Source organism: Mustela lutreola, chromosome 6 (genome assembly GCF_030435805.1).
Source record: "Mustela lutreola isolate mMusLut2 chromosome 6, mMusLut2.pri, whole genome shotgun sequence".
Lineage (NCBI taxonomy): Eukaryota > Metazoa > Chordata > Mammalia > Carnivora > Mustelidae > Mustela > Mustela lutreola.
In genome coordinates this window covers 7923476-7944649 of record NC_081295.1, presented here as the reverse complement: position 1 = coordinate 7944649, position 21174 = coordinate 7923476, and the positions used below count along the sequence as shown (strand labels likewise).

Genomic DNA, 21174 nt, shown 5'->3' with positions numbered 1-21174 from the left:
ACTCATGCTGGCATACCGAATCCTCTCTGAAAGCAAGTTATTTGCACTGAGTGGGTGACAAGGACAGAGATGATGATCGGGAAATTATCTCCAAGGTCTGCCTTTATTTTTTTTAAATAAAGGATTTCCCAGGAACTAGAAAAGCCTGTTTCCTAGAACAAGTGATTCTGCATTCCCCACACCTCTATTATCTCTGCTCTCTGTCCCCATCAAAGATTCAGAATGATTGAAACTCCACTGCAGAGCCACTATTTGGGGGATAAAATTTCCTTTGTACTCAGTACAAAGATGAATCCTGGGTGGCAAGTATCTAATGAATGTTTCTTGGGTATATAACAAATACACTGATTCAAAACAATACAAGAAGGGGCATCTTGGTAGCTCAGTCAGTTAGGCGTCTGCCTTTGGCTCAGGTCATGATTTCAGGGTGCTGGGATTGAGCCCCGCATTGGGTTCCGTTCCCAACAGGGAGCCCTCTACTTCCTCTCCCTCTGCCCCTCCTCCTCCTCCTCTATAAAATCTTTTTTTTTTTTTTAAGATTTTATTTATTTATTTGTAAGAGAGAGAGGAGCGAGGGTGAGCACAGGAGACAGAGTGACAGGCAGAGGCAGAGGGAGAAGCAGGCTCCCTGCCAAGCAAGGAGCCCGATGTGGGATTCGATCCCAGGACGCTGGGATCATGACCTGAGCTGAAGGCAGCTGCTTAACCAACTGAGCCACCCAGGCGTCCCTACTCTATAAAATCTTTAAAAAAAAAAAAAATGCAAGGAAACAAAGCCTGGAAACTGTTCAGTATTATATTCAAGGAGATAGGTATGGTTAAATAGCATTTTTAAAATAATACTGGTAAAAATTATTATATGAATATAATTATTTTTAAAAAACTTGTTTAAAGAGTACCAGTGGAGTTCTTTGTGGTCTGTATAGCTCTAGGACTATAAATGTTAACTAAACCTGAAAGATTAGATACATTGGGTTAGTATATTGCATTGCTGCTCAAACAAAAACTCTGTAAGAAACTCATTGTAAAATCCACTAGCTTAAAAAGAGAAAATTGGTCTAGAAAGCTTTATTTAGCTCCCATATGTGTGAAGCTGCAAATCTCTATGATTGACACATTCTAGGTTAAATAATGTCTCTAAAGCTGATTGCTACTGAGTAATAGGAGATAACCTGGTAAGGAAGAGTAGAAAGAGCAAGGCAGATAAAAAGAATGGACCAAATGAAAGTACTGACTCATGGAAAAACTTGACATGCTCAGGATCATGGTCATGCCATCTGTGAGCCTAGAAGAGCATCCATGAAGCACTGCCAACTTCTTTAACTGCCAATTCAGCCCATCTCCAAGCTCCTTGGACTTCTAATGTGCCAATGACAAAGGCCAGACTTACTGTGAATGCCCTTTTCTTTTTCTTCCTCTTTTTTCCTACTCATATTTTATTAGATGGTTCCTAAATCAAAGCAGTAGAAATACAGGTTATAGGCTAACTATAAGGCTGATGGGAAAGAAGCGTCCAATTTACTTCACATCAATCTAACTCAATAGCATGTGCTATTTAAAATAGTCAAATGCAAGTAACATTCAGCATACTTTGATATCTCTTTTGAAATTGTAGGTTAAAGTTGGGTGGATATTGATACTGAGGACTGGGCTAGACCTAACTCAGGTGTTCAATTTCATCAAGGTTTGGGGGACTATTGGCTAGCGCCATTAGATTTGTTATTACTACTCTTTCTCCTGTATTTTCTGTGAATGGGAGATTATCCCGCTGTTACGGATTTTAAATTTGTTCATTTGGTTCAGATGGTGACCACCAGATGACTCCACTATACAAGTGTATTCTCTTTACAATTAGATAAATAATCTGAGAAATTATATTTTGGTTCCAAATGTATACTTTCATTTTCCAGCAATCTGTTATCTAAAGGTTTTATTTTTAAAAGATTTTATTTATTTATTTGACAGACAGAGATCACAGGAAGGCAGAGAGAGAGAGAAGAGGAAGCAGAGAGCCCAATGCGGGGCTCGATTCCAGGACCCTGGGATCATGACCTGAGCCAAAGGCAGAGGCTTTAACCCACTGAGCCACCCAGGCGCCCCTGTCATCTAAAGGTTTTAAAGTCTATTGATGACTCTTGCCTGAATCAATTATTTCTTTAGATTTGTATACTAGTTATTCTCTAATTTCATTATTTATTCTACCTTTATTTGCTAGCACCCTATTGTGAGGAAGGGGTTTTCCTCATCAACCAGGAGTGAACCATAATTGTTTTCTTTAAAAAAAAAAGGTAGGGCAAATACTATGTTCCCTTTAATTGTTCATTTTCAGAGCAAATCGTCCTCCACCCCCCTCATCAAGTGTTACTCTAGGGTCATAGATTTTTATCTATTCAGTATTTACAATTAATTGTTGCCATTTTCCTTTTGATGTAAAAATTGCCCTGAATACATACATATGAGGATTAATTTATATGAAGTATATGTATGTAATAAATATATATAACTTATATGAGGTAAAACTGACATTAAGTGTGTCCATTTTAGTGATGCAGTGTGATGAATGTTGATATATATATCTATATATCTATATTACATATCTATAAAGCCTGTGTAAGCATCACCTTAATCATGATATAGAATATTTCCATAACCCCCCAAAGTTCCCCATTTTCCTTTCTAGTTGATTCATGCTCCTCCCCCTCACCCTCAGCCAAGCATGGATTTGACTTCAGTCCCTATAGATCAGTTTTGCCTGTTCTTCTGAGTCTGGTTTGACATATCTTTATCAGCCTAAGCACTTCCTCTGCATTCAGGCACAAAATGTCTGACTCATCCTGTACTTTCTTTGCCCCACTGTGGAATCAGCCAATTCTCCAAAAAGAGTTTTGGATCTATTTAGTGAGAAATGGAATTTAGAAACCATGATCTGGAGGGCAAGTGTGTTCATGGTTCCTGAAGGTGACCAACCATCTTGGTTTGCCTCTGACAGTTCCAGTTTTAACATTGAAAATGCAGCATCCTGGAAAATCCCTTGGGACAGTTTGTTAACCTAGTGCTTCTTGGCCTTTTCAGTGCACAGAAAGAGGAAATGTACTTTTAGAATCATGTACTCGAATTGATACCTATAATTTAAGTGTATGACAGGCTTTTTATGAAATTCCTTGATTTATATTTGTACCTCATTTTCTCTTCTGCTTAAAAGTTATACATTACATGGGCGCCTGGGTGGCTCAGTGGGTTAAGCCACTGCCTTCGGCTCAGGTCATGATCTCAGGGTCCTGGGATCGAGTCCCGCATCGGGCTCTCTGCTTAGCAGGGAGCCTGCTTCCTTCTCTCTCTCTCTCTCTGCCTGCCTCTCAGTGTACTTGTAATTTCTCTCTGTCAAATAAATAAATAAAATCTTTAAAAAAAAAAAAAAAAAGTTATACATTACAATAATACTCCCATTATTCTATAATACATATAGTTTCAAAACCACAGCAACAGTATTGCCCTTAATTGTAAACCACTTAGAGAAGCTTAAGATTCCTTTATTGTTCTTTTTCATCCTTAGAACATATCTCACCACAGATGTTGCTGGGGTACTATGTTCAAAAACCCTGGAGGAATATTTCTTTTCTCTGGGTATAAACATTAGTTATGTTACCAATTTGACTTAAAATTAAGTTTGTTTCAATTTGCTTTCAATGCTGGGTTTACTTTGTTTCCCTTTTTATTTACTTTTTGGCTATGTAAAACTTTAGACGTTCAAAATCAGATGTCTGGCTTCTACTCCTTTCCCCTGCACTTTTCCACAATCCCCTGTAGGTAACCATTTTTGTTTCTAGGATATCCTTCCAAATATCTTTTATTGTTTTTTTCAACATTTTATTTTTGGAAAGAGAGAGAAGGTAGTGGCATGGGCAAGAGTGGGGGGGGGGGGCTGGGCAAAGGAGAAGCAGATTCCCCGATAAGCAGGGAGTCCAATGCAGGACTCTATCCCAGGACCCTGGGATCATGATCTGAGCTGAAGGCAGATGCTTAACCTACTAAGCCACCAAGACTCCCTATCTTTACAATTTTTCTTATAACCTGGGACTCATTTCAAAGCAACTCATTCTTTTTTTATGGCTACATTGTACTCCACTGCATGGTTTTATCATGCCCAACCACTTCCTTATTAAAGGACATTCGCCTTATTTCCAAACTTTTGTTGTGACAAATGACACTGCAACAAGTAACCGTGCCTATATTTGTTTCTGTCTGTGGAGGTGTATTTTCAGAATACGATTAGGGTTAGAAGTAGAATTGCAAGATATAAGAATAGACGCAAATGTCATATTGGTGCTCAATAGAGCTTGAATCATTTTCCCGTTGCCACCAAGAAATTTATGAGCACCGTTGCAGTAATTTATGAGCACTGTTGCAATTTCAAAGTGCAATAATTTATGAGCACTGTTGCAATTTCAAAGTGTACTTCCATTATAAGTGAGGACAAACAGCTAAGGACCACTGCTATTCTTTTCTGTGAATTGTCTGTTCACGTTCTTGCCCAAAAGTTCTCTCTGGATTTTTGATTTTTCACTTTTCAAGACTTCCTGTGCGGCAAGTTGCAAGTATTTTCTCCAAACCGATCTGATTTACTGGGAATATACCACGAACCCTTTGACCATCAGGAGAACACTTTAATCTTATCTTTACAAATCACCTCATTTCAGGGCAGTTCCTTTAGCGATAAACACTTTCAGAAAAGCCGGGTAAGGAAACATCAGTCAAGAGTGACCCGACCCCCTGTAGTAAGAGTTAAGAGATTGTTTCACGTTTAGCAGGTAGTTCTTACGCAATGGTCCGGGTGACACCAAGTCTCGCGTAAGGGAGCATGTTCAAATTACAAAACGTATCCCATAAGGTTCATTAACAACTCACTGGGTTCGCCTTCCCCGCGTTTCTGAGTTTGCAAGGTGCCCCTGGAGCTGTTGACAGAGGCACAACTCCCATCTGCTACACAGTAGCTCCTCCGTTTAGCCTCGGAATGTCAAGTTGGGGATGAATCAAGAAGCCGGGAGCCTGCGTTTCAGAAGCTAGAACACTGGTTTCTAATTTCCCAAACAGCAAGACTATGCGGAGCCCGAACTGACCCTACTCCCCGCCCAGCGCCCAGATCCTGAGGTTGCACCTGGCCCGCCAGCGCGCGGAAGCATCACCGATGGACGCTGCACCACAAAGCGGCCAATCACGCGCCGCCTGGCCCAGATTCCTCCGCCGGAGGCTGCGCCGCAGCCGCAGGTGGCCGGGCGAGCGCTTTCAACCCGCGCCGCCAATCGCGACCCCCGCCGCCCTTCCCGTGATGCCCCGCGGCTGACCTCTGACCTCGTCGCCCACCCCTCCTCTCGGTCCGCTTCTCCCCCCGCCCCCGCCGAATTTGCAGGGCTCGGGATCTGCGGGGCGTGCCACCCAAGCGCAACTCCTCCCTTAGGGCCTGGAGGCTCCGGGCGGGTGTCGTCCCTTCGCTTTTCCTCCCTGCGGCGGGGCGCCGTGACGGACCGGTGGCTGCGGCCGCGTCCGGGAGGCGACTCAGTGAGTGGGCCGGACGCGAACATGGCGGGGCGGCGACGAGGGCGGGCGACGGCTGCGGCGCGTTGGGGCCGGGCGGTGCCGCGGGCGGCGCGGGGCGGGGCGGCGGGAGGAGCGGGAAGGGGGTGGGGCGTCGGGGCCTCGCGTCCTCCCTCAGCGCCATTTTGTGGCAGCGAGACCCGCAAATAAAGGGGAGCGCTGGGGCTGCGGCGGGAGGAGGAGCGCGGGGGCTGGGGGTAGTGCGGTCTGGAGGTCCGGCTGGCGAGCGGGCAGCGCGGCCTTGGCCTATGTGACTGGGCGGCGCCGGCGCGGCCTCCGTCTGGAGAGGTAGGTGCGGGCCGCCGGCGGGAGCGGCCGCGAGGACCTCGGGGTCCCTAGGGCTGAGGCGCGGTCTGCCGGGGAAGGGGCGGGCAGAGCTCCCAGGGCGAGTCGGGGCTCCCGGGCCCGCAGGCCTCCCGTTAGCCGCATCCCCTTCCCGCCTGTGGGGACACTTCCGCCGCCCCGAGGCCATTTTGCCTCCATCCTCCGTCCTGGGGGCGAGGTGGGCGCTCCCGCGGGCCGGCCCTCCCGGGAGGCCGCCCCCTCGGCGCGCGTCGTGTCCCCGCCTCTCTGTGGCCCCCTCCCGGCTCTGCTCTGGATCCCGAGGGTTGGCGGCACCAACGAGTTGAGCAGGGGAAGGAGAGCCGTGTTCGCTGACCAGTTTGCCCGTCGCGCAGTAGGTTATTGCTGCGGCTGCATCCTCCTGAAGACTTCCATTTTTCGGTGATGGCATACGTTCAGTGAAGAAAGAATTCTTTATTAACTCAGTAGAGCGGGGGTTTCGTGCCGTTTTAAAGTCTCGTATTGGGTCCCTTTAAGGCTGTTACTTGATTTTTGAAAAACCGTATTTCCTTAGTCCGTAGAGGACACAGTGGAAAAGTCCAAGTTCTTGTTTTGATGAAGTCAGTTGGATCTCAGAGGACTGTGTTACAATCCTCAATAACTGTTTCGAAAGTAAAGAGACGGTGCTTTTGCCCTGAGAAGAGTATTTCCGTGAGTGGATTTATAGTCGTGAGTTCTCCCGTCCAGTTTTCTAGCTCTTAGAATTTAGTTAATTCTGTTACTGAGGAAGGTAGGTAGTGGAAGTCACGAGTCTGTCACGAGTTCTCGTTTTTTAATTTTTAAGTTCTGACCATTTAAGTTTTTTATGGTAGGGGCAGTTGTCGTCATTCATGCCCCCATTAAGGAAAAAAACGATGTGGGATAATCTTTTCAAGATAACCTAAATTTTATTTAATACTGCCGTTCAGTAGCACCTGATGAGGCAAGTCGGGGAAAGAAATTGCAGTCCGCCAGGTGGCAGGAGATAAGGATGAAGTTAATTTTAAGGGTTTGGGTGGGTGTATTTGCGGAGGTCTTCAGAGCTTACCTTGTGTTACACAGATAGCTATAGCCAAGCGGTCAGTATTTGCACTTCTCAGTGGCGGAACTTAAGAATGAATTTCCAAGTCCCAAAGGAGGAAAGTAGTAATAAAAGTGTGTCCCAGGCACTACTGGTCAGCTCATCAGATCTTAGTTTTCCTGATTCAATTTTTGGTCATGCCTGCTCCGTATTTTTCTGTGTTAGAAATGAGTTGGTTTGTATGATATAGAAAATCTGTAGTAGCTCTACAGTGTGGAAACAAGAGGTGTAATAATTATATTTGTACAGGATGTTACAGCTTTCAAAGACCATGTGTTCTTGTATGTATGTAGTATAGAATCCCCTTGAAAATATCCTGTACTTGGTGGTCTTTGCATTTTCATATAATTGTATGTTATCTTGCTCTTTAAAAAAAAGTAGTTTACTCTTAAAATTAAGTTGATGGGTGTTTTACCAAAACTAGACCGAGGTAGTGTTTGGTTTTATGCTCATTTTTATTTTTTAAATTATTTCCTACATTTTTGCCTCTAAATGTTTTCTGATATTCAGCCTCTCAGAACAACTTTTCAGTATTCCCATAACCATATATCCCATTGGATATTAAGCTGGTTGATCAGGCTAGAACTGGGCGTTACAAATAAATATTCTTTAGTTTTAATTTTTTTTAACGCACATTAAAATTATCTTTTGATGTTGATATTTTATTTGCAAAATCCTTTGTAAAACATTTTTATGGCTCTTGAGAGTTGAGATTTGCAGCACTTTGTAAGACAGGCAAAATTGGTACCCTACCACCCAGGGGTTGGAGACCGCAGCCCAGAGTTAAGTGACTTGCTGAAGATCTATTGACTAATAATAAGAGTTGGGAAAAGGTGGGCATCTGATTCCTAACCAGAGCCAAGGCTGTATGCTGTCAGATTATTTTCTTGAGTTTACTTAAAATTACTTTCAGTGAGATACATGCTTTCTCAAAATATGTTGGCTGGTGTTCATCTCTATAAGAGAGAACTGAGTTGCATAACTTAGGTCATTATGCTAAGAGCCATGGAAGTACTGGGATCTGGGATGCTAGGCACCTAGCCAACCAAAACCAAACTCTCCATCATAAAGTATTTCTCAGTGTCAAAAGCATCAAGAGTACATGGTGATTCTGAGATCTGAATTTCAGAGATTATCTGAATGTGAATAACTGAAACCTTTAAATAATTTTAACACCATGTTTTAACCAGTCTTAAACCTCCTAAAAGGTAGCCAAATTGGCCAATTTTAAGTTCTTTTCTCTTTTGCTTTTCTGTTTTTTGGTTAAGCTTATTCATTATTGAGAATGAGAGAGTAGAAGAGTAATCCATCTCTATCAGTTACCAACTTTAGAGAGGTGCTGTGTTTGGGGTCCTAACGGCCAATTTATTAATGGTGTTTTGACCAGGGTTAATCATTTAGTGACTCATAATCATTTTCATCATCTGGAAAATGGAGGCTAACTTCGACTTTGAAAAGTTGTGATTATTTAGTGTGTGACTCATAGTAATGAGTGTATATTCATCCCCCCCCTTTCAAGATTCAGGATTCAACTCAATATTTTATTCAGTTTTTCTATTATTTTCTTTCTTTTTTAAAAAATTTTATTTATTTGACAGATCACAAGTAGGCAGAAAGGCAAGCAGAGAGAGAGAGGGAAACAGGGGGGCGTGATCCCAGGACCCTGAGATCAGGACCTGAGCCAAAGGCAGAGGCTTTAACCCACTGAGCCACCCAGGCGCCCCTCTTTTTTCTTTTTTAAGACTTTACTTATTTATTTGACAGAGAGAGACACAGGGAGAGAGGGAACACAGCAAAGGGAGTGGGAAGAGGGAGAAGCAGGCTACCCGCAGAGCAGGTAGATGCTTAGCGACTGAGCCACCCTGGGGCCCTTAGTTATTTGATTTTTCTGATACAAAAATAGATCTGAGAATCTGGGATGTTCACTGTCTTCATGAATCTGGAATTGATTTTAGATGATTATTGTGCTTTCAGTTGTAATTTAAAGGTTGCCTTGGAGTGCCTGTGGTGGCTCAGTGGGTTAAGCCTCTCCCTTTGGCTCAGGTCATGATCTCAGGGTCCTGGGGTTGAGCCCCGTGTTGGGGCTCCTTCCCCCATCTCAGTGCCTGCCTCTCTGCCTACTTGTGATATCTCTCTCTCTCTCAAATAAATAAATAAAATCTTCAAAAAGAGTAAAACAAAAAAAAGTTGCCTTGGGGAATAATTTTCTTAGTATACTCATGCAATGTGAAAATCAAATTTGAGAACCAAGTTCTATTTTGACTAAATAGTTGAGTGTTGATACTTTTAAATTTAAACCTGTTCTAATTTGCCTTTTGCCAAGCTGTTTATTTAACTCTTACAGCATATACGGGCTCTGAAGGAGAGATTGACTTTGAGTGGAGGAATTTTTCAAAATGCTTAACTTTTGAATTCCCATGTCACATATTCTATAACATGTGAAATGACATGACTCAGAGTCAACGTGAATGTAAACCTTTATGCAAAAACTGCATTTATCTTTGACATATGTCACAAATTAATAAATTTATTTTTATAAAGAAAATATATATATTCTCAGAGTGATATGTAATTGAAGTTTGTCCACTATCAAACTTTTTAGAAGAGAATATAAACCAATGTTTGTTTAGAGTTTTAAAAATTCGAGCTTGGGACACCTGGGTGGCTCAGTGGGTTAAGCTGCTGCCTTCAGCTTGGATCATGATCCTGGGGTCCTGGGATCGAGTCCCACATCGGGCTCCTTGCTAGGCGGGGAGCCTGCTTTTCTCTCTGCCTTTGCCTGCCACTCTGCTTGCTTGCGCGTGCTGGCTCGCTCTCTCTGACAAATAAATAAAATCTTTAAAAAATAAAAAAATAATAAAAAAAATAAAAACTCGAGCTCACCAAGAATTCTGCAGTGGGACTTAGAAACAAAGACAAGAGCAGGCAGGTCTTGATCCCTGGAGTCCAGGGATCAAGCTCTACATCAGGCTCCCTGGTCACCAGGGAGTGTGTTTCTCCCTTTTCTACTTTCCCAGTCTCTTGCTCGCGCGCGTGCTCGCTCTCTCTCTCTCTCAAATAAATGGATCATTAAAAAAAAAAAAAAATAGACAGGAGCAACAGGTCTTCATTGTTCTGTCAGCTTTTGAATTCTCCCTTCAGTTTTTTCAAGAAGTAGTAATTGAGAGTCTTTGTTTATTGATGGGGAGAAGGAAATAATTGCTTATTTTGTGCTAGCCATCATGCTAAAGATTAATGTTTATCTTTAGAAGAAGCTCAGTCATTTTGAGCCTTGGTGGTGATACTCCTTTTGGGGAAGGGAAAACTGAGGCTCGGGTTTTGAGGCTTTTTTTGTTTTTAAAGTATGCCACCCTCTTATAGAAAAGCAGGATTACTAGAACTTCTTTCCTGTGTTTCCTAGTCCTTTCAATGCCTTTTAAAAAAAGTCTTACTTGTTGTTAATTAGGCTTGCAATTAATTTTATTTTAATGGAATAACCTGAATATGTATTAAGAAAAGAATGAACAAATAAACCTAGGCAAAATGTCATGTTATAGAAGCATTTACTAGTTTATAACTGGAATTTATATTGCTTAGGTTTTATAACTAAAATTTTGAGTAGCTATAGTGCCCATTAACTAGTTAACAGGTAGTATAGTGGAAAATTTAACTATTTATACAGCATTCTTACCACAGTATTTGTTATATTAGGTTTCACATTTATTCTCAAAATTTTACAGAATGTCATCTTGTTTATTTTGGGGGGAAAATTAGATTGACTTATTTAGCTTACTGTTATGATTTCAGTAGTAACTGAAGCAAATTCGTTTGTTCATATTTCCATTCAGCATATGTTTGAGTGCCTACTGTGTACTGTGGCATCGGCAGTGAATGAAAGAGCTCTCATGGAGCTAATTTTATAATTGGGAGAAGCAGATATGTAAAATATCAGATCATTATAAGAATCTATGCAGAAAAATAAAGCATGATGTGAAGGGATAGCAGAGGATTGGCATGCACTATTTTGAGTGAGATGGGGAGCTTACTTTAAGAAGGATTTAATCAGATTAGTGGCATGTATAGGTACACATATACTAATTAAATTGGCTAAAAGTTCCAATGGCTAGAATCCACGTTTACCTAGAATATTTAGCTCAGACAAGTGGGGTATTCCAAGGAAATGCCGAGCTTGATAGCTGGGTTCCAGTAGGTTGCAGTCAAGTAGAGTGAATGTACTTTAAACATACTATAACAGAAGTAGATCTCTGTGGGGATAAACAAGGTGAAGGCTTGTTTCCCAAATGATTGTAATCACTGGTGTCATGTTAGGATAGTCACTAAGTAGCTGTCCATTATTTCCAACAGAGAATATAAACTGGGCAATAAGAAGTCTAAAGTAAACAGAGACCCATTTAAAGGAAAAAAAAATAGAAAAATATACAGACCTTAAGTTGTGGAAATATGGTTATGTCTTCATAAATATTGGTCAGAGGCTTGATCAGCTTCATTAGCTCAGAAGAAAATGACATACTCAGGTTTTTGATTGCTGCAACCAGTGATAAGATTATTAAAGATAGAATAAGCCAGTGATATATGATCAATTTATGTTTTTTTTCCCCTAAAATGTACAGTATATCTAGTCTGAAAATGAGGTTTTAGTGGCAGTATATGGTTGGAATTTCTGATTTACAGAGTTGGGACAGTATGTAGCATAAAAAATGGTATCAGAAGATTGTCTTCTTGGGGCGCCTGGGTGGCTCAGTGGGTTAAAGCCTCTGCCTTCGGCTCAGGTCATGATCTCGGAGTCCTGGGATCAAGCCTCGCATCAGGCTCTCTGCTCAGCAGGGAGCCTGTTTCCTCCTCTCTCTCTGCCTGCCTCTTTGCCTACTTGTGATCTCTGTCTGTCAAATAAATAAAATCTTTAATAAAAAAAAAAAAGAAGAAGATTGTCTTCTTTTGAGGAATCTCAAATAATAGGAAGTCCAGTAGCTTTTAAAAATTCAGTTTTTCGGGACGCCTGGGTGGCTCAGTTGGTTGGACAACTGCCTTCGGCTCAGGTCATGATCCTGGAGTCCAGGGATGGAGTCCCGCATCAGGCTCCCAGCTCCACAGGGAGTCTGCTTCTCTCTCTGGCCTTCTCCTCACTCATGCTCTCTCTCATTGTCTCTCTCTCTCTCTCTTAAATAAATAAATAAAATCTTTTAAAAAAATTCAGTTTTTCACTCTAAGTTCTTTGGCTAATTTTTTAAAAGTTGAGGTATAATTGACATGGAATCCATGGTCAATTAACTTCAGGTGTACAACATAATGGTTGGATATTTGTATATTCTGTGAAATGCTCCCCACTTTAAACCTGGTTGCCATTTGTTACCACATTGTTAGAAAAATTATTTTCCTTCTTTCCTTGTGAAGACCTTTAGGATTTATTAGCAACTTCCAAACATGCAGTACAGTATTACTAATTATAGTTACCATGCTGTGCATCTCCTTGACTTATTTCTCTTTGGTTAAATGTTTAATAGTTTGGGATTTGTAATAAGTATGAGTAAGCAAAGTGAATATCAAAGAAGTGTAAAAAATATAAGAGGAAGAATCATGACAGTGCTGTTGGAAATAAAACCTAGTATTAAATTTAAATTAGCTTGTGTTCTTATTTGAATATTAGGAAGTAGAAGTGTTTTCAGTGAGCATAATAAATTTAATGAAAGTTTTTCTATTGTATAACATCTTTTGCAGTAGAGTTAGTAAAATTTGTAACAACTAATTCGAGATACAAATTCTGTGGCATGAAATTAAACAGTATAGGAATATATATTTTTTTAAGATTTTATTTATTTGACAGACAGAGATCACAGGTAGGCAGAGAAGCAGGCAGAGAGCCTGATGCGGGGCTTGATCCCAGGACCCTGGGACCATGACCTGAGCTGAAGGCAGAGGCTTTAACCCACTGAGCCACCCAGGCGCCCCTAGGAATATTTTTATATAGGTTAAATATCATATAAGTGTTGCACAGTAGTGAATTATGATGATAGATTCTATCTACCTTACTAGAACAACATGATACTGTAAAAGGAAAGGCTTAGCAACTGGAACTATACTTAATATCCTTTCAGCAAGATGCCTGGGATACTGCCTGAGGTCATTGTCTGACTTTAGCACAGTGATGTCACTTATGTAAGATTTGTCTTTCTCATGGGGCAGTTACAAGAATGCATTGAAAAGTCACATTTCAGTCCTTTATAGGGCCATCAAAAGGAATGATTAACTTTTTTACAAAGGAATTTTTTTTAATAACTTAAGAAAACAGTGGTAATCTGTTAGTAAAGGAGAAGGTGGGTGTGGAGTATACAGGAACCCTGTAATATTTTTGTAACTTCTGTAAATCTAAAACTGTTATTAAATAATCTAATGATTTGGTTCAAACTGAGTTCCCTAATAAATTGGTTTGGAAAAGCCAGTATTTCTTGTTCCTGCCTTAACTGAAAGGACATCAGTTGAACCTCTTCTCTCTGCCCCTTTTTTCTAGGGTTCAAGATGACCAACGAGGAACCTCTTCCCAAAAAGGTGTGTTTTTTTTTCCTGCAGTTTCTAAGTCCTTGGGGGACGGGGGGAGACAGTTAATAGAGATGAAAGGACTGTCTTTACTTGTTATCTTTTACTCTCTTGCCTTATAACACTACTAACATTGTGGGTGTATAATGTGTTAGACATTGTATCTTGTATATAATGTATTTTTAGAATATTTTCAGTTTTTGAAAAACTTGTATAATTATATCTCTGTGACCTGCTCTTAATCTTTGCCATGTGAATATTTCCACCTGCATAACTGTAAATGTGAAAAAAGATTGCTTCACAACTTATGTTACTTACTCTTTTTTTTGTACTTTTTAAATCTCTTTGGTTGTAAGGTAAAACCACCTCTTTATATATCAACAAAGGGTTATGTAGCTAGTTCTTCGATTCTATCTTATCCTCTGAAGTTTTTGTTTTCTAGTCTCATTTTCTCCCTGGTCTAGTTCCCTAACTTAACTATTTCCCCAACTTAATTTACTGTAGTCACTGTTACACACACACATGCACAGAGTTGCAAAATAATATAGTTTCTGAAAGTAATTTGTACTTCAAATGGAGGGTATGAGCTTATTAACCAGTGAGTATTTAAATGAATAGTTTAGATAAGTATTATGGAAATTTGTCTTAAGTTTTGGGAGTCCAGTTATTCATGAAGTAGAGTTTTACTGTGTTTTAATAATCATAATTAACTGTGTGCTTTCTGTTAGACTTTTAATATATTTTGGTACAGTGATTTTCCCTCTTCCGTCATGGTACTATGTTACGGTTAGTGTTGTAATTTGAAACCTATGAAACGTTAATTTCATGCTAAAGCAGGAGAGGTGCCTAGCCTTTACAATCTTCATTTGGTATAGAGAAACACTTAATTAATATTTCTCAATTTACAGAACAGTTTCAGCTAGAATATTGTACCTTTTTTTTTTTTTAACTTTTTATTTTGAAATAATTGTTGATATACCAGCAGTTGCAAAGAAATGTACGGGGGGGGTTTGTGGCACTCCTCATCCAGCCTCCTTCAATGTTAATCTTGCATAACTATCAGACATCTTATATAACAATATCAAAACCAGGAGCTTGACACTGATACAATCCACAGAGCTTATATGTGCAGTGTGTGTGTTTGTGTATGTTAGCTCAGTGTAGTTTTATCATGTGTAACTTAATATAACCATCACCACAACCAAAGTAGGTAACGGAAGCATTACCACAAGCTTCCATTTTGCCATTCCTCTGTAACTCCATCCATCTCAGACCTTTGGCAACCACTAATAAGTCTCCATTTCACTAATTAGCTATTTCACAAATGTACAAATGAAGTCATACATTATATGTAACTTTCTGAAATTTTTTTTTTTCTACCCAGTACAATTTCCTGGAGGTTTATCCAAGTTGGTCCATAGGCTGTTTCTTTTTAATGGTGAATGTAGTATTCCAAGGATATGATTATATAATAGTTTATTCACCAGTTGAAGGATGTTTGGGGGCTACTACAAATAAAGCTGTAAACATTTGTGTACAAATTTCTCTGTGAAAATAAATATTTTTATTTCTTCGAGATGTATCCTTAGGAATGCAACTGCTGGGTTGGTTGTATGGCACATCCGTTTTTAGTTTCCAAAGGAATTACCAAATATTCTCCACAGCAGCTGTACCCTTTTATATTCTCACCAGCAGTGTGTGAAAGTTTGGTTTCTCTACATCTTCCCCCAGCATTTGGTGTTAACACTTTTTTTTTTTTTAAGTCATTCTAATAATGTGTATCAATAGCTCATTGTATTGCATTTCCCTAAGAATGGTGCCTGTATTAAAGATAAGTAATGTGCCTTTTAAAAACAATAAGAATTTTTTAAAAACAGTAATATGTACTGAGCCATTTAACCTGGGGCTCTCGAGAGGATTCGTATGAATTCAGCACAGTGGTCCTTTGGGAGGGACTTGGTCTGTCTTCAGTAGTTAAGGATATTCCCAATACCAGAAATGAGCAATTAGGGGACAAAAAGGTTAAGATCCTGTCTATAAAAATATGAAGAACAGAAGAGCCAGTGGTATTTAATATTTTAAAGTTTTAGGAAGAGCAGTCAGTTCATATTTTAATTCTCTTTATATATAGGTTCGGCTGAGTGAAACAGACTTCAAAGTTATGGCACGAGATGAGTTAATTCTAAGGTAAAATGGTTTTTTTATCAAAAATATAAAATACTTTGTATAAAACATACTGTGGTTCTATGCTATAATTATTTTTAAGTTATATTGTTTTGTTTTTAACATTAATACATTCTCAAATCATTTATTGTACTTTTTGACCATATTTTCTATGGTCTGTTTCTTTATTATGTAAACATTGAGGAAAACATAACACTTTAAAGAACTAAAAAACATCAAACACTTTAAAGTACCAGCTTGGGTAACTCCTAGGTGGCTAGAAAAACCTGAGTTTTTCTTGCAGAGGGAAGATAACTCAGAATTTTAACTTTACGCATTGGTACTTCATGTGTAGAACTTGCTGTGGGGAAAGACCCTACTCTCAGAAAGCTTTCAGTTGATCAAAATGTAGACTTATTTGGATGTCATTATTTTTTCCTTTTCTATTTCAGGTGTGAAAAAGTTGTAGTCCTAAAGGGTGCCATGTTTAGGATCAGTGCATGTTTTGTATTGTCTAACTTAAATTTGTTCTTTTTACATTTTATTACTTTGGGTGATAAATTTTTTAGATGGTAATTTTTAGATGACAAAGTCATTTTGATTTATTTATTTTGAGAGAGAGCGAGCGAGCGAGCATGAGCTGGAGAGGGGCAGAAGCAGCAGCAGACTCCAGAGCCAGAATCTGGGCTCCGTCCCAGGACCGTGGGATCATGACCTGATCTGAAGGCAGATGCTTAACCAACTGAGCCACCCCAGCCCTCCCGAAGAGGTGTTTTATAAAATAGGCAGATGCAGATGGCATGTTCCATTGTTAACTGGAGTCTGATAATTTCCCACCTTCCTTAGCTGTTCATATTGTGGACAAGCTCTTTATCTTCTTCATGCAAAGAACTGTTTTTTCATTGCATGCATTTATTTTCCCATACATGAAATTTAAATTCTTAGTATTCTAAAACACTTGTCCTCCTGCTGAGGTGTAAACCCATGCTTGTGCTATACTGCCACTCACATGTTGATATTCTCTTTGTATCTCTGGTTAGTGTGCCCAGTCTTTTTCTTGACATACTTGTAGGGAAAGAAATCAGTAATATAATAAATAAAATTCATAGGAATAATTTTTTATATTAAGTTACCTTTAAGATTTTTAAGTTCTGCAGTTTATATTCTTGAGGTCAGTTAACTTCTTTTAGGGAATTCTCATGTATGACTTTAAAGTGTGTTTTTTTCCCTCTCATTAATTCTCTTGGTGATTTTAAATGAAGTGCTACTTATTTAACTGTTCTGTGTTTCCTATTGTCCTGATAAGGATGTTCTTGGTTGAGGGATGCCTGGGTGGCTCAGTTGGTTAAGCGTCTGCCCTTGGCTCAGGTCGTGATCCTAGGGTTCTGGGATCAAGTCCCACAAGGGGCTCCTTGCTCAGTGGGAGCCTGCTTCTCCCTCCACCTGCTGCTCGCCCTGCTAGTGCTTTCTCCCTTGTTCTCTCTCTGACAAAATCTTTAAAAAACAAAACAAAACTGGTTGAACTTTCATGTTTTTCTGTTCCTCTAAACACATAGTTCTTCCTTTTTTAGGATTGATTTGTTTTAGAAAGTATGCAAGCGAGAGCAAGCACGAGTGGGGGAAGAGGCAAGGAAGAGAGAGAGAATCTCAAGTAGACTCCATTGAGTGGAGCCTTACACAGGATTTAGTCCCACAGCGGGTGAGATCATGACCTGAGCCAAACCAAGAGTCAGATGCTTAGCTGACTGAGCCATCCAGGTGTTCCTAAAATAGATCTTATTTAGCCTCCACAAATAACCTTTATTCATCCCAAATACTGAGTGAAATTCCTGTTTTGTGTCCTAGGGACCATAAAAGTAAACATGCCTGTGTGCCTGCGTGGCTCAGTCATTAAGCATCTGCCTTCAGCTCGAAGTCATGATCCCAGGGTTCTGGGATCAAGTCCCACATCGGGCTCTCTGCTCAGCAGGGTACTGCTTCTCCCTCTACCCTTACCCCTTGTTCATGCTCGCGCATGCGCACTTTCTCTCTCAGGTAAAAAAATAAAATCTTAAAAAATAAGCATGCCTTTGACTGAACAGTCTTTATGTAAAAGGTGGATTAGTTTGGTATTATGGGAATTTTTTTATTATGGTATAGTATTAATACATCCCATAGCAAAGCTATCAGAGTTATTGAAATTTTATAGAAAGATTTTCTAAAATCAAAGGTACATTGACCCTTGAACAACACAGGTTTGAACTGTGGGTCCATTTAATGTGCGGATTTTGTACAGTGTAGTACTTTTAAGTATTTTCTTGTTTGTTTTTTTTTTAATGTTTTCTTTCTCTAGCTTTATTGTAAGAATGTAGTATATAATATATATAACAAAATGTGTGTAACTTAAGTGTTTATATTATCAGTAAGGTTTCCTTCTGGTCAGTAGTAGGCTATTAGTAGTTAAATTTTGGGGGATTCAGAAGTTATGCACAGATTTTTTACTGTAGGGTTTGTCACCTCTAAACCCCCACCCTACACTGTTCACGGATCAACTGTAAATTTTGATAGCTGTAACAGAAGAGCAGCTGAAAAGCATAGGTTTTCAGGAAGCAGGATAGCAGACATTCAGGTCATGTTACTTTTTGTAAGTTGCTTAAACATAAGACTGGAGACCTTGTTTTCAACAGTAATCACCAGGCTTTAGCATAGCCTGTATTTTGAGGGTAGAGGAATATAACAAGGAAGAAAGATTCCTTCATACTCAGATAGTATACATCGTTTATGCAGATTGTTTCTGCCAAGTAGGTGTGGTTTAAAGAATTGTCCTGGAAAATAGTATATTCTCCCTTTTTTACAGACAAAAAAAAAATACTGCTTTGAACCACTGCTTTCGTTTTATGGTATTTTCATGAAAGAGCTAAGCTGAAGAACCTTTTAGTCCTTTACAATTAAGCACGTTTCTTAGGTGCCATTTGTTTGAGGTAGACAGTATATTTGAAAGTAGTAAGTTTTTTACTTCGCTTTTGTAATCAAGGCATCGTGCTGAGACTCAGTGATACAAAGTCCTATAAGGTGGGTGAAGTGACCCAAAGGAACATACTTGGTATATTCTCAGCAGAGAATACTTTTTTCTGTATTTTCTTTTACCTCGTTCCTGTAAGTTGAGAAGAAATAAAGAAGTGGCTAATTTCATTATTGGTTAAAAATCATAGTGAAATTCTTGTCATTACTTAAATTTATAAGTTTAGGTGTGGTGATTTTTCTGGGAGTATTAATGTGACAACTAATGTACAAATTTATTTTTGTATTAGATGGAAACAATATGAAGCATATGTCCAAGCTTTGGAGGGCAAGTACACAGATCTTAATTGTAAGTTTGAGTTTTACCTTTCTAAAGATTATGTGATTATCTCCTTTTAGATTTTTGTTATAGACACAGGGTGATTGGTTTTACTAAGCAGTTGTAATGTCTGCACCCAGTGTGGGTCTTTTTTTTTTTTTTTTTTAAAAGATTTTATTTATTTATTTGTAAGAGAGAGAGAGTGAGAGCGAGCACAGGCAGACAGAGTGGAAGGCAGAGTCAGAGGGAGAAGCAGGCTCCCTGCGGAGCAAGTAGCCCGATGTGGGACTCGATCCCAGGACGCTGGGATCATGACCTGAGCCGAAGGCAGCTGCTTAACCAACTGAGCCACCCAGGCGTCCCACCAGTGTGGGTCTTAAACTCATGATTCTGAGATCAAGAGTCAAGCTTGGGGAGGCTGGGTGACTGACTCGTTAAGCTTCTGCCTTCGGCTCGGGTCATGATCCCAGGGTCCTAGGATGGAGCCCCACATTCGGCTCCCTGCTCAGTGGCGGGAAGTCTGCTTCTCCCTCTCCCACTCCCCCTGCTTGTGTTCCCTCTCCAGCTATGTCTCTCTCTCTCTGTCAAATAAATAAAATCTTATTTTAAAAAAGTCTCACGCTCATCCAACTAAGCCAACTAGGTTCCCCTAAGCAATTGTAATTTTCATTGAAGCATTTTGTTAAAGAACTCTCCCAAGCACTCACTTTATTGCTGCTATGAAATAGGTCAATGAACCATGATCCCTTTTCTTGAAGAATGGCAACCCAATCATTTTGGGAAGACTGATATGTAATAATTGTATAATAGCATAATTGTTTTAGTAGAATTACATATAGATGTCTGAGAGTAGAGATGGGGAAATGTACAACTACTTGAAACTTTCCTTGATGTGTCTGTAAGTCTTTCCACAAAAGAATTGGAAGTGAAGCAAGAGTTACTAGTTTAAGAAAGGAGATACATAGAAGCAACACAGAATAAATTCTGAGTTTAATGTGTAACAGTAGGGTATAGGCACATATATACAGATTTTTCAAAACCTGCTGAAAAATAATACCAACAAAGATTAATAATTTCAAACCATTTTAGTTTCTGTCACTTTTCACTGAGTTAGCAGTAACATACTATTTGTGAGTATACAAAGCAATATTGTTTTCCAAGTTCAGAAAGCTTAATACCCTGAAATTTCAATTACTATATGACATATTATAATCTATAGGTATTAATGTTGTGAAAGTTGGTTTTTTTTTTTTTTTTTTTTTTTTTTTAAAGATTTATTTAACAGGGGCGCCTGGGTGGCTCAGTGGGTTAAGCTGCTGCCTTTGGCTCAGGTCATGATCTCAGGGTCCTGGGATCGAGTCCCACATCAAGGCTCTCTGCTCAGCAGGGAGCCTGCTTCCTTCTCTCTCTCTCTGCCTGCCTCTCAGTGTACTTGTGATTTCTCTCTGTCAAATAAATAAATAAAATCTTTAAAAAAAAAAAAAAAGATTTATTTAACAGAATCAGGGATGGAGAGAGCAAGCACAAGCAGGGGGAGTGGCAGAGGGAGAGGAAGAAGCAGGCTTCTCTGCTGAGAAGGAAGCCTGACACAGGGCCTGATCATGACCTGAGCTGATGGTAGTCGCTTAACCAACTGATCCACTTAGGTGCCCTGGAAAATCTATTTATTTATTTATTTTTAAAGATTTTATTTTAAGGGTGCCTGGGTGGCTCAGTAGGTTAAGCCTCTGCCTTCAGCTCAGGTCATGATCTCAGGCTCCCGGGATTGAGCCCCGCATCAGGCTTTCTGCTTAGCAGGGAGTCTGCTTCCCTCTCTCTCTCTGCCTGCCTCTCTGCCTACTCCTGATCTCTCTGTCAAATAAATAAATCTTAAAAAAAAAAAAACAAAAAAGATTTTATTGCAAAGGGAGGATGCCTGTGCATGTGCTTGAGCAAAGGAGGGAGAGAGGGAGAAGGAGAGAATCTCAAGCAGACTCCTCCTAGAGCCCTGAGTCCCATGTGGGGCTCAGTCTCATGACCCTGAGATCATGACCTGAGCCAGATGCTGAACTGACTGAGCCACCCAGTATGGTGAATGCTTTAAGTGATAATTGTTTATGCAGTTATTGGCATGTTTTCATCAGATAGGTTACGAACAATGTAGTCAGGACTTTGTGGACACACTATG

The 21174-nt window shown here is 39.9% G+C and overlaps 1 protein-coding gene across 3 annotated transcripts in view; it reads left to right on the top strand.

Moving 5' to 3' along the window:
- The first annotated feature begins 5540 nt into the window (after positions 1-5540).
- WTAP (WT1 associated protein) overlaps positions 5541-21174 on the top strand; it is a 28731-nt gene continuing 13097 nt past the window's right edge. Inside the window, exons 1-4 of one of the 3 annotated variants that reach the window (XM_059176621.1) lie at positions 5541-5556; positions 13500-13537; positions 15657-15712; positions 18979-19037. In XM_059176621.1, the coding sequence (XP_059032604.1) occupies positions 13508-13537; positions 15657-15712; positions 18979-19037 (145 nt within the window). In that variant the 5' untranslated portion in view covers positions 5541-5556; positions 13500-13507. Of the gene's footprint in view, positions 5557-5693; positions 5881-13499; positions 13538-15656; positions 15713-18978; positions 19038-21174 lie in introns of those variants that run through there. The other 2 variants (XM_059176622.1, XM_059176620.1) reach the window with 2 other exon arrangements.